Here is a 13,088-nt window from a genome sequence, read left to right as displayed (position 1 = left end):
CCCATTAAACTTCCACCTCCGAGTGTGGGGGTGAGGGGAGCCTGATCACATCTTACACAAGTTCTTCTGGTAGAGACAAAAATGTACCATTTGGAATCCACTATCATACACTGTCTCATTTGTGTTTTTACTGCGTTTGGAAACTTGAGCATCTCTTCTTCTTTTCTCTCAGCAGCAAGAGCCCAGCGGTTCCCCGACGCCGAAGAGGCCCAGAGGACGACCAAAGGGAAGCAAAAACAAGGCGAGCTCCACAGCATCTAAAGGCAAAGTGAGTGTGGATTATCACAGGGGGAAAAAATCCAATGATATTGATCATATCAAGTTCTATAGTATTTAGCTAGAGTCAATCACTTCTATACACATAATCAGGCTCGTTTCATTTTGACAATTTCTTCCATCTTCACGTTAATATAAGGCTGGTTTGTGCTCATCAGATTAGTGTTCTTTTATGGTTCTTCTTTACCGGAGGCCAGGACCTGACCTGAGCAACACTGACTTCAACATATACCTGAGGGTGTAGGCTCGCTTTTTTTTCCTCCCTTTCTTTGAAACTTTCTCTCTCTCTTGATATAGAGGGATAGATGGGTATAGGTATGTATGTATATGCGCGAGAGAGAGAGAGGTGTGTGTGTGTGTGTGTGTGTGTATGTATCTCGCTCTGTGTGTAGATTGTTTTTTTTGCTAGTTGTTGTTGTTGTTGTTGGTCCTCGGTATGGGACACCCCCCCCCCCCACGTTTATTCGGAGAGTTGAAAACATTAAAACGAAACAGGATAGTCGGTTCTCCCCACTTCCTTTTTCACCCTGGTTTCCTGTGCCATTTTGCATGATGCAGGTGCACCCGATAGATGGTGCCGTTTCCATGGCGACACCCTCCTCCTTAAGAAACAAACAAAACAAAAAAAGAAAAGAACATGCGGCATGTGTGTACACACAAACAGACGCACGTGCACTCGCGGGTTCGATTTGCTATTTTGTCTGCCGTAGTCATGACGACTGCTGACTTTACTTCTCGACACGTGTATATGTACACCCGGACTCTGTCGTGTGTGTGTGTGTTTGGTCTGCCAGCTGTCTCAGCGTGTCAAACCAGGTGGCCAATGAACTGGAGTGGCCTGTGTGCGGTTCACGTCCGTTTCTAAGATAATAGCCAACGAACCCGCTGCCCTCTTGCCGAGTCCGAGACGCACGTGCTCCAACGCCCTCTAGTGGTTAGATTCTCTCACACATACACACATGCTGCAGACAATTGTTTTGTTTTTAGATTTTGTAAATTTTTTTAGATTTCTGTACATTTTGCTCAGGATTTAGAAATGTAGTGTGTTAGCACAATTATTGCCTCCTTATTCAGCATCATGTGAACTGGAGTCCTCGCAGGGCAGCGTTCAGGCGAGACATGTGGTTTGTACCTGAATGAATCAAATAAAAATCATTAACACCTTTTAACTCCAATCTCGTATCGGCGTCTGCATCATGACTCAAATAAAAAGTGTGACTAAAAATGCGTCATCGTTTTCGAAAGTCTTCGTCTCTACGGCTCTCTGTCTTTTTCTTCATTTGGCCCGTCGTCTTTCGCAGTGTCTCTTGTTTGTCTCTCTCGCTTTCCCTCCGCTCTATTAGACTTTATATTAACATTTGCATTGCAAACTCTCGTGTACAGACTGTGGGGCAAATCAGAAAAATAACAGAACAGAACTAAAAGGACGAAACGTTCAATAAGACAATCAAAAGTTCACGACACGTTAACACGCAATCTTTCGTTCTGTTTCTTTTTTAGAAAGCAGCTGCTGCGACTGCGTCTGCAGTGGGAAAACGCAGAGGAAGACCCAAGAAAGCAGTAAGTTAAAGTTGTCTCTCCCTCAGAAAAGGCTATTAAAGTTTGTTCCTTCTCTTTTACATCAAAACTTTAAAGGAGAGAAACTTTGAAAGCTGACGGTTTTACCTCCGACTCTGAAAACTCCTTCCATCATTTAAAAAAAAAAAAGTCTGTGGATTGTAGGTTTTGTGTGCCATATGTGGTGCAAAGCATCATGGGTTATCTCCTTTGTGTGTAGGTTTAATTTTATCGGATTGGTGGATGGACACACACACACACACGGCCCTTTGCATCCACTCAGGACAGAACATTCTTGTCTTGTGATCTTTCGGTCTTTCACTAGCTCCGCCCTCTCTCTCTCTCTCTCTTCCTGAACAGCTCACTCTTTTGTCACACTTTTTTCTTTTTTTTCCTCCTTCCCCGCTCCACACATTCCTCTCACATGAGGCACGGCCCTGGCACAGCGGTCTGGTTCCGTTCCAGGTCGAGTCACTCATACATGCCTCCAGAAAGTCCACACGTCCGAGTCCCACACGGATATTTAGCTTGTGAGACGTCCAACCGCTCGTCTGACTCAAGCCACAAGTTTGATCAACATTTCCTTCCGAACTGTTGATTCATAAGGAGCGCGTTGCGCAATAAGCAGCTGCTCCGCTCCGGCTCACGCCTTCAACTGTAGTAACCTCGCGGCTCCGAGCCGAACCCGCAGAACCAAGAGGGAACCAAGCGGTGGCTTTAAAAAGCATCTTTCATTAGAAGGTCGTCGGGTCTGTTCACTTCGCTTTCCAGGAGATTTGCATGCATTCGTTTTGGCAGCGATTCCCAACAACAGGGTGCGTCTCCTTTTTTCGTTTTTATTTAAATATAGTGGAGATCTGCATCTCCATAACCGAGGCGACGCAACACGATACTTCAAGGATCCGTATGAAGCAGCTACCAATGCAATACGATTCCACAGTTTTACGATGCGATCTGATTTCTATTCAATGCAAAAAAATCTGATGCACTGAAATTCAATATGGTACAAATAGTTCACTTTTGTTTTTGGTTCAGACCGACAGCAAATCATCAATTTACTGAAGAGCCGTCTGACTTTATAGTGCAGAAAAAAAAATCAGACGTTCTTTTTTTTCTTCTGTCTGCAGGAAGCTGCAGCTCTACCTCTGCCATGTTAATCTGTATTCTATACGACACGCCTCGGTCTCCGTAGTGTTGTGACGCGTCATAATCACGTAGCAGCAGCGGTGCTGAGAGAACGTACTCGAGGAACATTTTAGCGACGAGAAATCGATTTACAGATCAAATATCGGTTACAAATTATTGGTCATTTTCTAAATAATAAAATTATAGCAGATCCACTAATTATTTTAGCTTCATCGTGATAGAAATGCCAACCTGTATCCAATACATATTAACTTTTATGCGGATTAGTTTCTTTACGTATCGGAGCGCATTGGCACACGCCTGCTCTCCTGTTGGAGGACATCAACATCTGGTTGAAATTTTCATTCTGCTTCCCATGAAATCTGCACATAAAATGTGCTTGAAGTTAGAATGAAAAGGTTCTTCAAAGAACCTCCTTTGTGTGTGTTTTTTTTTTTTTTTATACCCGTAGTCCATTTTGTGAAGGTGATCTATACCTCATCCTGCTTTGACCACCATTTTTATTTTTTTTCTCCCTGCATGATGGTGCTGTTTGCTCATGTTAAGCTCCTGATTAATGTTTCTATATCATTACGTTAAAATGATCACATGATGTGATTTTATAAGTGTCAAATTAAACCGGTTTAAAATTTCAACACTGATTTCTGCCTTTTGATTCCAGGTTTATATTTAATTATATAAATATGAAATGCTGAGTTTCGATAACCGTCTCTCCTCTCGTCCTCGCAGGAGAAAGAAGAGCAGCCGTCCAAGTCCTCCGAGGAAGAAGAGGAGGAGGAGGAAGAGGAAGAAGAGGAGGAACAGTAAATCAGCGCTACCTCATAACTCGATCTCGTTACTTCCCGTTTAGAGCTGGACTTTTTTTTTTTTTTTTTAACAAAGACAAAACTCAAACGGCCGTGCCACTCTTACTCCTTCTCTTCCTCCGTCAGCTCCGCACACTACAGTGCATCTCTTTATCTCTATCTCTCTCTCTCTCTCTCTCTCTCTCTCTCTACCACCACTGGAAAATGGACTCGAATACTGTGTGTACAGGTACAGCATTGTGCCCATCTTGCCCTCTGCCTGTGTGTCATTATACTGGACAAAGATTTACTTTTGATGCAGGTTTTTTTTTTTTTTTACTTGCTTTTAACAAAAAGTCACACCTTCTCTCTGGACAAAGGTGAATCAACCTACTTTTATTGTTTGTGTGTGTAAAGGGAGGGGGTCAGTACTTTACTCTTTCGGCTTCCTTTTTGTTTTTAAGCTATAAGGTGGTGGACATGGTGTGCGTTTGTGTGTGGGAGCGTAATAGACACCAACTCATCCTGCGTGAAGCAGTCTCCGATCGACGTTCTTCTAGCTCAGATTTCGTTCTCAGAGCAACTTTGCGCGAAGGATTGGTTAAAAATAAATAAATAAATAGGGGCAAACGGTTATCCGGTCGTCTTGAGATCACGAGAGCGTATGACGTCGGGGGGGGAACTACGCTAGTATTTTCAAAGATCGAGAATTTTCTCGATGGTCGCAAAAGCTGCACCGATTTCGTTTAGCGAAATATCCATAATTGACAATAAACTGACGAACCCGATCAAATGAACTCTATTGTGTATGGGATTTTTTTTTTTTTTTTTTTCCCATTCCAGCTCTCCATTCACATGTAAACAAGAGAAATTAAAAAAATAAAATCTAGCAAACCTCCAACAGACTTACAATTTCAAAGAATTAAAATAAAAATTTCTGTACATCTATAGTAAGGCAAAGTAATAAAAAAACTCCTGATCTCAAGACTGCAGGACAAAAAAAACGTGTTTTGTTTCCCCAGTAAAGAGTGTAGACGTGAAAGCGCGTTCTGACGTCATAATTTCATTTTAATCAGCCGAAGCGAGTGGAATTTCTCTTCTGTCCACAAGACGGCGCTGTTTGCCCACTTCAGAAATTCCCCAATTTTTTTTTACCTTCCAAGTCAGGCTTTTTATTTTTTGTCTTCCTTGTTCTGTGTTTTTTGTTTTAATGAATAAAACTCCGAGTCAGGGAACGCCGATCGGTCCTGCGACTGACTTTCTCAGAACTTTTAATGCTGCTACGAACATGGTTTCAAAAGAAAAAAAAAAAAAACCCGGAATACTGCAACTTCACACTCGTACCTCACTCTGTGTCGGTTTAGGACGGCCTACTGTTAATAAATAAATAAAATTACAAAAATGAAAAAAAAAAAAAAAAAAAAATTAATTCTTCAGCTCTGCTGCTCCCAGTGCAGCCTCGGTTTGGCAAGGTTTTCTTTTTCCCAAAATTTTTTTTTTTTTTGTGCGTCTGTGACTAACCGTAGGTTTTTAGAGAACTCGTTCATAACTGCATGTACATCAGCGTACAGCATCAAACCGTTTCAGAATCTTCTCGCCCCATCTTCTCGTACATGAGACTGTAGACGTGCCACAGAAACGACTGCGTCTACGACGGAGAGAGGAAATGCTGTTTCTTGCATTTAAAAAAAAAAAAAAATTGTTCACCCTGTGTGTGTGTGTGTGTGTGTGTGTGTGTGTGCGTGCGCGCATGGTGTTTTGAACATAAAAAAAACTCAACATGGTCCTAAACCCTGCTGCTTTTTGTCTCCCAAATGACTAAACTGCTAAAACGGTCAGATGAATTGGGACGTTAACAGTTTCAGTCTGAGCGAAAATATTTTTTTTTTTGATCGATTCCAATGATTTGAGGTTCCATCGGTTTCAGAGCAAAATTCAGCATTACAAACGTTCTGCTTTTAACCTCGACGTTCCTCTCCGTTCCTCTTCCTCATTTACACTTTGGTACTCTGGTTTTAAAATACTGACGTTTTCACCGTGTGTGTGTGTGTGTGTGGTGTCTGCACACAGTAAACTGGTTTGGGATCAGTCTTTACAATGTACAAACTTGTTTGTTTTGTTTTTTCCTCTTTATTTTTATTTTGGCCTGCAAGTATTTCTATTCAGACTGGTAATAAAGTTAATGATTCCTATGCTTTTGTCTCCTCTTGATTTTCACACACACACACACACACACACACACACCAGCCAGGTCATTGATCATGTTGAGTTTAATACCGGGGCCCTGGTAGTTTTTGAAGGAAAAATGTGAGTATTTAAGTGCCATTGACCAAAGAACTGTGTGTGTGTACAAGTTATATGTTGGCGGAGATGGAGATGAAGCCGAGATAAAGAGATCGAGATCTGCCCGTGCACAAAGTAAGTTCCATGAAGATCTGTTTTAGATGGTCTCTAGAGGACGATCTCCTGCTCCTCAACCCTACTCAACACCTTTTGGGATGAATGTGAACGCTGACTGCATTCCAGGAACCTCCTCACCACCTCACCCTGATCACTACCTGACTTCACTCACACCATGTCCACAAGCAAACTCCAAAATCTAATGGAACATCTGGTAATCAATGTGATGCTAGAAAACACATACCATAATTATGACCAGGTGTCTGCAAACCTTTGATAATATCGTGTAGATGGATGACTAAATGGATTGGTGTATGGACACACACACACACACACACCATGGTCAGTGTGAATAGTAAATTTTGATTGGCTGGAAGGAGTTCATGGGTTTTTAAACGAATGTACTGGTTATAAACACCTGTAACCATATTAACATCTGGTTCCTGTTCCATGAATGAAACAGCGATTGTACACATTTCTTAAGGACCTTCTTGAAGCTCCATGGAGGAGTTTTGCGTGTGGTGGAACTCGTGATGAATTTGATGAGAAGAAAAACGTTCTAATGAAAAAAAACCAAAAAACAGCACCAGGAGTTTATTAGCTTTATTATTAGCTGAGACACGACACACACTCTCTCTTTCTCCAACAACTGTGTCTGTGTGTGTGTCTACAAAGTCTACGTTTCAACCATATATCATGCATATAAATTCCAGCATCTCCACGACAAATCTCAAGTATCATGTACCTGAATAATCCTATAAGCATCTCTGATGCAGCTTGGATCAGAAGGTCCTGGCTGGTTTCCTCAGGTTGGTTTCTGGTCCGCTCATTAAAGGGGACGGAACACACACGGTTTGGGCCGGTCTCATGTTAATCTCCGGTACCTATAGAGTCGTATTACATCTTTCATATCCCTGGAGAGTCTTTAGTCTGATCAGATTTTTGAAGAAATATACAGTTTCAAACCGTCGATCTCCTGGAGGCGTGGCGTGGGCGGAGCTAAAGAATCGCAAGCTGCGATTCGCTAGAAATAAAAGAGGAACTTTATAGTCGTGAATGAACTCTGGCTAACAATCGGATCCAGCGGTATAAATCTGATCCAGAATCGGATCCTGAGTCAAGAACAACAGCAGCAACCATGACCACAGCAGGTTCGGTGTCTATGATAAGAATCGATCGAGCTTCTCCTTCTCCTTGTTCGGAGACGTTCTTCTTGATTAAGTCCTATGCAGCGCGGTGGTGGGTGCGAGGTGCGATGTGGTGGGTGCGCTGTTGCTTCCGGGAGAAGCGTCCATATAAGGAATTCCGCACTTCATGACATCATAAAGAGCCATAATCTTATACGAAGCCTGAAGTGGTGTATTTGGCACAGAAATACAGCCAAAGTAAAAAAAAAGAATTCTTCAGACGTATTTCTGAATATACGGGGGGGGGGGGGGGATTCCAACTCTTTCAGGAATTTGCGGATTTGAAAATAAGCTGCAGATCAGGAAATTTATTGTGAAGCGATCCAATGTCTGAGCATCGTTTTCCAACATTAACAATACTGATTGGGTGTGTGTGTGTGTGTGTGTGTATGTATGTGGGTGTGTATATACATGGTGGTATTTCAGAGTTTCGAGACTAATGGTGTAACTGGTGCTGTTTTGACCGCGTGCGTTACCACATCTGCGATTTCATCACGGAGAGCAAGTTAGAACAAAGAGCAAACCTGAGAGAAAGTGTTTTGAGTGAAAGAGCAGAAGAACATCACTGGAAGACGGCGAGCGATCAGGAAGAAGAGCTCAACCCCACCGGAAAAGCTGAAACCCTTCAGCAACTCGTGCATGATGATCGTCAGTTACCATCCACGTGATCTCACTTCCGCACCCACGCTACTCTCCAGATTCCTGCGGACTTCACCGTCTTCCCGAAGATGATCCAGCTATTCGTTTTGACACCGCTGGCGAGATCCGGCGCGAATCACTGAAGGTGCCTTCAAAAGAAGACCTCCAGGATGTGTTTCAGAAGAAGACCACTAGAGGCGCTGTTTTACTGTGCAAGGGGACTATTTAGAAGGTAAATAAAGTGCTGACAGGGCAGTCAGTAGAACTTCCACTTTCAGTATCACGGAAATTCCAGAGTAATCACTTCAGTCTGCTCGCTGGACGTGAAGGCGACGTACAAATGGCTTCTTCTGTCAAACATCCGGGTCCTTCTGTAACAGAGGCCACTGCTGTTGGTACGTCGTGGTCCAGCCCTGTTTCACACACATCCTGCATTAGTGTATTAGATACAAAATATACACTATAAAGACCAAAGTTTTGTTATTTCCATGTCAATTACTTTCTTTCTCATCTATTTACTGAATTTCTTTAGAGAATTGTCTCTTTTTGAGATCCGGTCGCTACACTTGAGGTCGTTACACTTAAATGTAAATTTAATTGGCAGCCATCTTGGACAAGCATCCCACCCATTTTTTTACCTCAAGACATTTCAGTACAGTATCTCTCCACTCCACGTTTGATCTCCCGACATAACGACAGCCTACTCCCACCTTCACGTGAACTACCAAATGACCACGTTCGCCACGCCCCCTTCAACAAGCACTAATAACACTCAGAATAAGGTGTGTTTTTAAAAGACACGCCCACTTCAGCGATTGATCTGAATTGAGGTCTGGGTGTAACTGAGTGACCTTCGTGCCGTCGTCTCTCCACAGCTCCTGTTCGGCTTCGTGCAGCTCCTCGCTCGGGTCGTACGTGTAGACCGGGAGCAGCTGGTGCCGTAACCTGTCCATCCTATTCAAATCCAACAACAAACGCCAGGAATTACATTAATATGCGAATTAGCTACACTGTAACCACACCCCTTTTTGTGTCTTTGCAAAAAATAAAAATAAAATCCCCCCCCCTGTCTTCAGTACTTCCTTCCTGTGTTTCTACATTCTTCACTTTTTTCTTTCTTTCCTTTCTTCCATTCTTCCTCTGTTTCTTCCTTCCTTCCTTCCTGTCTTTCTTAAGTGTATTTCTCCCTTCCTTTTTTTCCCTCACTATTTCTACCTTCCTCGCATTCTTCCTTCTTGTATTCTCCCTTCCTCTCTGTCTTCCTGCCTTACTTCATGTCTTTCTTTCTTTCTTTCTTTCTTTCTTTCTTTCTTTCTTTCTTTCTTTCTTTCTTTCTTTCTTTCTTTCTTTCTTTCTCCTTTCTTTCTTCCTTCCTTCCTACCATCTTCCCTGTCCTCCTTTCTTTCCCTGTTTCATGTCTTCATCCCAGTCTTTCTTACTTCCTTCTTGTATTTCTCCCGTCCACCCTGTCTTCTTTCCTTCTTCCCTGTCTTCCATCCTTCCTCTGTTTCCTTCTTTCTTTCTTTTCTACCCTTCATTTTGTCTTCATCCCTGTCTTCCTTCCTTCCTTTCTACGTTCCTCACTTTCTACCTTCCAGTATTTCTCCCTTTCCTTCTCCCTTCCTTTCTTCCATCCCTCCTCTGTTTCTTTCTATCTTCCTTTCTATCTTTGGTCCTATCTTCATCCCTTTCTTTCAAATTTTTTACCTTCCTTCATATCTTCCTTCCTGTATTTGCCCCTTCATCAATTTTCAGTTCTTTCTACACTCCCTTCTGTTTCTCAATTCTTCCATTTCATCGTCCTTCTCTTTCCTCTATCCTTCCTCTTTTTCTTACTTCCTTTCTGCCTTCCTTAATGTATTTCTTTGTTTCTTCCTTTCTGTATTTCTTCCTTCCTCCCCATCATCTTCACTTACATTTTCCCTTCCTTCTTGTCTATTTCTTTCTTTCTCCTTTCCAACTTCATTCCTGTCTTCCTCACTTTCTTCCTTCCTGGCACTACATTTGCATACTGTAATCTGATTGGCTGTTATATTTGACGATTTGTTGTAACGTTGTTATAGAAGGTAAACGTTAGACGGGAAAATATCAGGATCAGTGGATGATGTTTTGAAGTAAAGGAGACGTTTTTGCGTCATTTTTGTTTACGTCTGTGATCGTGTTCCTCCGACCAATCAGATGTTGGTGCATATGGGTGAAGTGTACATTTACCTTTGCCTCCTTTTAACGTACATCACCTGCAACACAGAACACACAACATGAGATCATCATCACCATCATCATCATCATCATCCCCCATACTGAGGTTTTTTTTACACACACCCCTCCCCCTTATTCTGTTCTTTCTTTCTTTCTTTCTTTCTTTTTTTTCTTTCTTTCTTTCTTTCTTTGACTTTCCCCCAATCTTTCTTCCCCCTGCAGTCGTTGGCTTGGACTCCTGTGGACCAGTATGGATCTTCTGACATGGCTGCCCAGACCTCCCTCTACCAGATGGGGGACGGTTCCATCCTTCCGTTGTTTTTACTTCCTTCTTTTCTATCTTACATGCTGTTGTACTCACTTCCTTTCCACCTTTCTTCCTGTTTTTATCCGAGTCTTTCTTCCTGTATTTTTCCCTTTCACCCTTCCTAACATCTTCCCTTTCTTTATCCCATCTTTCCCCCCTCTTTCATCACTTCCTTTCTGCCTTCCTTCTTGTCTCTCACTTTAATACTTATATATATATATATACAGTGGGTACGGAAAGTATTCAGACCCCCTTAAATTTTTCACTCCTTGTTATATTGCAGCCATTTGCTAAAATCATTTAAGTTCATTCTTCTTCCTCATGAATGTACACACAGCTCCCCATACTGACAGAAAAACACAGAATTGTTGACCTTTTTGCAGATTTATTAAAAAAGAAAAACTGAAATATCACATGGTCCTAAGTATTCAGACCCTTTGCTGTGACACTCATATATTTAACTCAGGTGCTCTCCATTTCTTCTGATCATCCTTGAGATGGTTCTACACCTTCATTTGAGTCCAGCTGTGTTTGATTATACTGATTGGACTTGATTAGGAAAGCCACACACCTGTCTATATAAGACCTTCCAGATCACAATGCATGTCAGAGCAAATGAGAATCATGAGGTCAAAGGAACTGCCTAAAGAGCTCAGAGACAGAATTGTGGCAAGGCACAGATCTGGCCAAGGTTACAAAAAGATTTCTGCTGCACTTAAGGTTCCTAAGAGCACAGTGGCCTCCATAATCCTCAAATGGAAGACGTTTGGGACGACCAGAACCCTTCCTAAAACTGGCCGTCTGACCAAACTGAGCTATCGGGGGAGAAGAGCCTTGGTGAGAGAGGTAAAGAAGAACCCAAAGATCACTGTGGCTGAGCTCCAGAGATGCATTCAGGAGATGGGAGAAAGTTGTAGAAAGTCAACCATCACTGCAGCCCTCCACCAGTCGGGGCTTTATGGCAGAGTGGCTCGACGGAAGCCTCTCCTCAGTGTAAGACACATGAAAGCCCGCATGGAGTTTGCTAAAAAACACCTGAAGGACTCCAAGATGGTGAGAAATAAGATTCTCTGGTCTGATGAGACCAAATGAGAAGCCATGAGACTTTTTGGCCTTAATTCTAAGCGGTATGTGTGGAGAAAACCAGGCACTGCTCATCACCTGTCTAATGCAGTCCTAACAGTGAAGCATGGTGGTGGCAGCATCATGCTGTGGGGGTGTTTTTCAGCTGCAGGGACAGGACGACTGGTTGCAATCGAGGGAAAGATGAATGCGGCCAAGTACAGGGATATCCTGGACAAAAACGTTCTCCAGAGTGCTCTGGACCTCAGACTGGGCCGAAGGTTTACCTTCCAACAAGACAATGACCCTAAGCACACAGCTAAAATAACGAAGGAGTGGCTTCACAACAACTCCGTGACTGTTCTAGAATGGCCCAGCCAGAGCCCTGACTTAAACCCAATTGAGCATCTCTGGAGAGACCTAAAAATGGCTGTCCACCAACGTTTACCATCCAACCTGACAGAACTGGAGAGGATCTGCAAGGAGGAATGGCAGAGGATCCCCAAATCCAGGTGTGAAAGACTTGTTGCATCTTTCCCAAAAAGACTCCTGGCTGTATTAGATTAAAAGGGGGCTTCTACTAAATACTGAGCAAAGGGTCTGAATACTTAGGACCATGTGATATTTCAGTTTTTCTTTTTTATTAAATCTGCAACAATGTCAACAATTTTGTGTTTTTCTGTCAATATGGGGAGCTGTGTGTACATTCATGAGGAAGAAGAATGAACCTAAATGATTTTAGCAAATGGCTGCAATATAACAAAGAGTGAAACATTTAAGGGGGTCTGAATACTTTCCGTACCCGCTGTATATTATATAATCATTTCTTTCCTCCCTTCATTTCTTCCTCTCTTCGTTCTACATTCCTGCCTTTCTTCCATCATTCCTTCCTTCCTTACTGTCTTCTTCACTTTCATTCTTCTTGTAGTTCTTTCTTCCTCACTTGCTTTCTGCCCTTCTTTTTATTTTTTCATCCTCCCTCCCTTCCACTCTTTCTTCCTTCTATCCCCCCTTCCTTCCTGCACATGATTCCAATTAATTGCTGATAATCAACAGTATATCTCCTCCTCCTCCTCTTCCTCCTCCTCATCCCTCTCTCTGTTGTTCCTCGGTGAAAAACAGGTTCTTCACATCTTTGTGTCTTTTATTTGAGATGATTTGCTATTTCGGACCTCCTGCTCTTTCTCTTTTCTCTTCTTTCATTTCTCTCAATTTCTTTTTCTCGCTCTTCTGGGAATATATTTTAGGAGAAGAAGAAGAGAAGAATAAACAGAGAGCATCCATCCATTCACCCTTCCTTTCTTTATAATTTCCTTTCTTTCTTCTTTTCTATACAGGAATCCCCCTGAATCCATCCTTTCATCTAATCCTTTCTTTATTCCATTATTTACTTACAGGAATCCATCCTTTCATTTATTTAGAAAAGTAGAAAGAAACAAAAAATATATATTTTCTTTATACCTTTCTTTTTTTACACATTTCTATACAGGAATCCATCCTTCCATCTATCCTTCCTTCCTTCCTTTCTTT

At 42.2% G+C, this 13,088-nt stretch overlaps 2 protein-coding genes and 1 long non-coding RNA gene across 14 annotated transcripts in view; 2 read left to right on the top strand and 1 right to left on the bottom strand.

Annotated features, from left to right (window-relative positions):
• Positions 1-4,384, top strand: part of hmga1a (high mobility group AT-hook 1a) — a 30,188-nt gene extending 25,804 nt beyond the window's left edge. For 7 of the 12 annotated variants that reach the window (XM_083521044.1, XM_083521048.1, XM_083521052.1 and 4 more), the window contains 3 exons: positions 173-268; positions 1,777-1,836; positions 3,709-4,384. In XM_083521044.1, the coding sequence (XP_083377170.1) occupies positions 173-268; positions 1,777-1,836; positions 3,709-3,786 (234 nt within the window). In that variant the 3' untranslated portion in view covers positions 3,787-4,384. The remainder of the gene's footprint in view (positions 1-172; positions 269-1,776; positions 1,837-3,708) is intronic. The other 5 variants (XM_083521053.1, XM_083521045.1, XM_083521055.1 and 2 more) reach the window with 1 other exon arrangement.
• A 1,792-nt stretch (positions 4,385-6,176) lies between these two features.
• Positions 6,177-7,503, top strand: LOC310714958. Its single transcript, XR_014530189.1, has 2 exons — positions 6,177-7,250; positions 7,295-7,503. It is a non-coding gene; the product is annotated as an uncharacterized lncRNA (long non-coding RNA).
• Positions 6,754-13,088, bottom strand: part of smim29 (small integral membrane protein 29) — a 6,867-nt gene continuing 532 nt past the window's right edge. Inside the window, exons 2-4 of the mRNA XM_083521062.1 lie at positions 10,202-10,227; positions 8,842-8,944; positions 6,754-8,403 (exon numbers count right to left, since the gene is read on the bottom strand). Coding sequence (XP_083377188.1) covers positions 8,344-8,403; positions 8,842-8,944; positions 10,202-10,227 — 189 coding nt within the window. The 3' untranslated portion in view covers positions 6,754-8,343. The remainder of the gene's footprint in view (positions 8,404-8,841; positions 8,945-10,201; positions 10,228-13,088) is intronic.

The sequence above is a fragment of the Silurus aristotelis genome (genome assembly GCF_946808225.1).
Source record: "Silurus aristotelis genome assembly, chromosome: 19".
Lineage (NCBI taxonomy): Eukaryota > Metazoa > Chordata > Actinopteri > Siluriformes > Siluridae > Silurus > Silurus aristotelis.
This window is presented reverse-complemented; position numbering and strand designations above follow the sequence as displayed.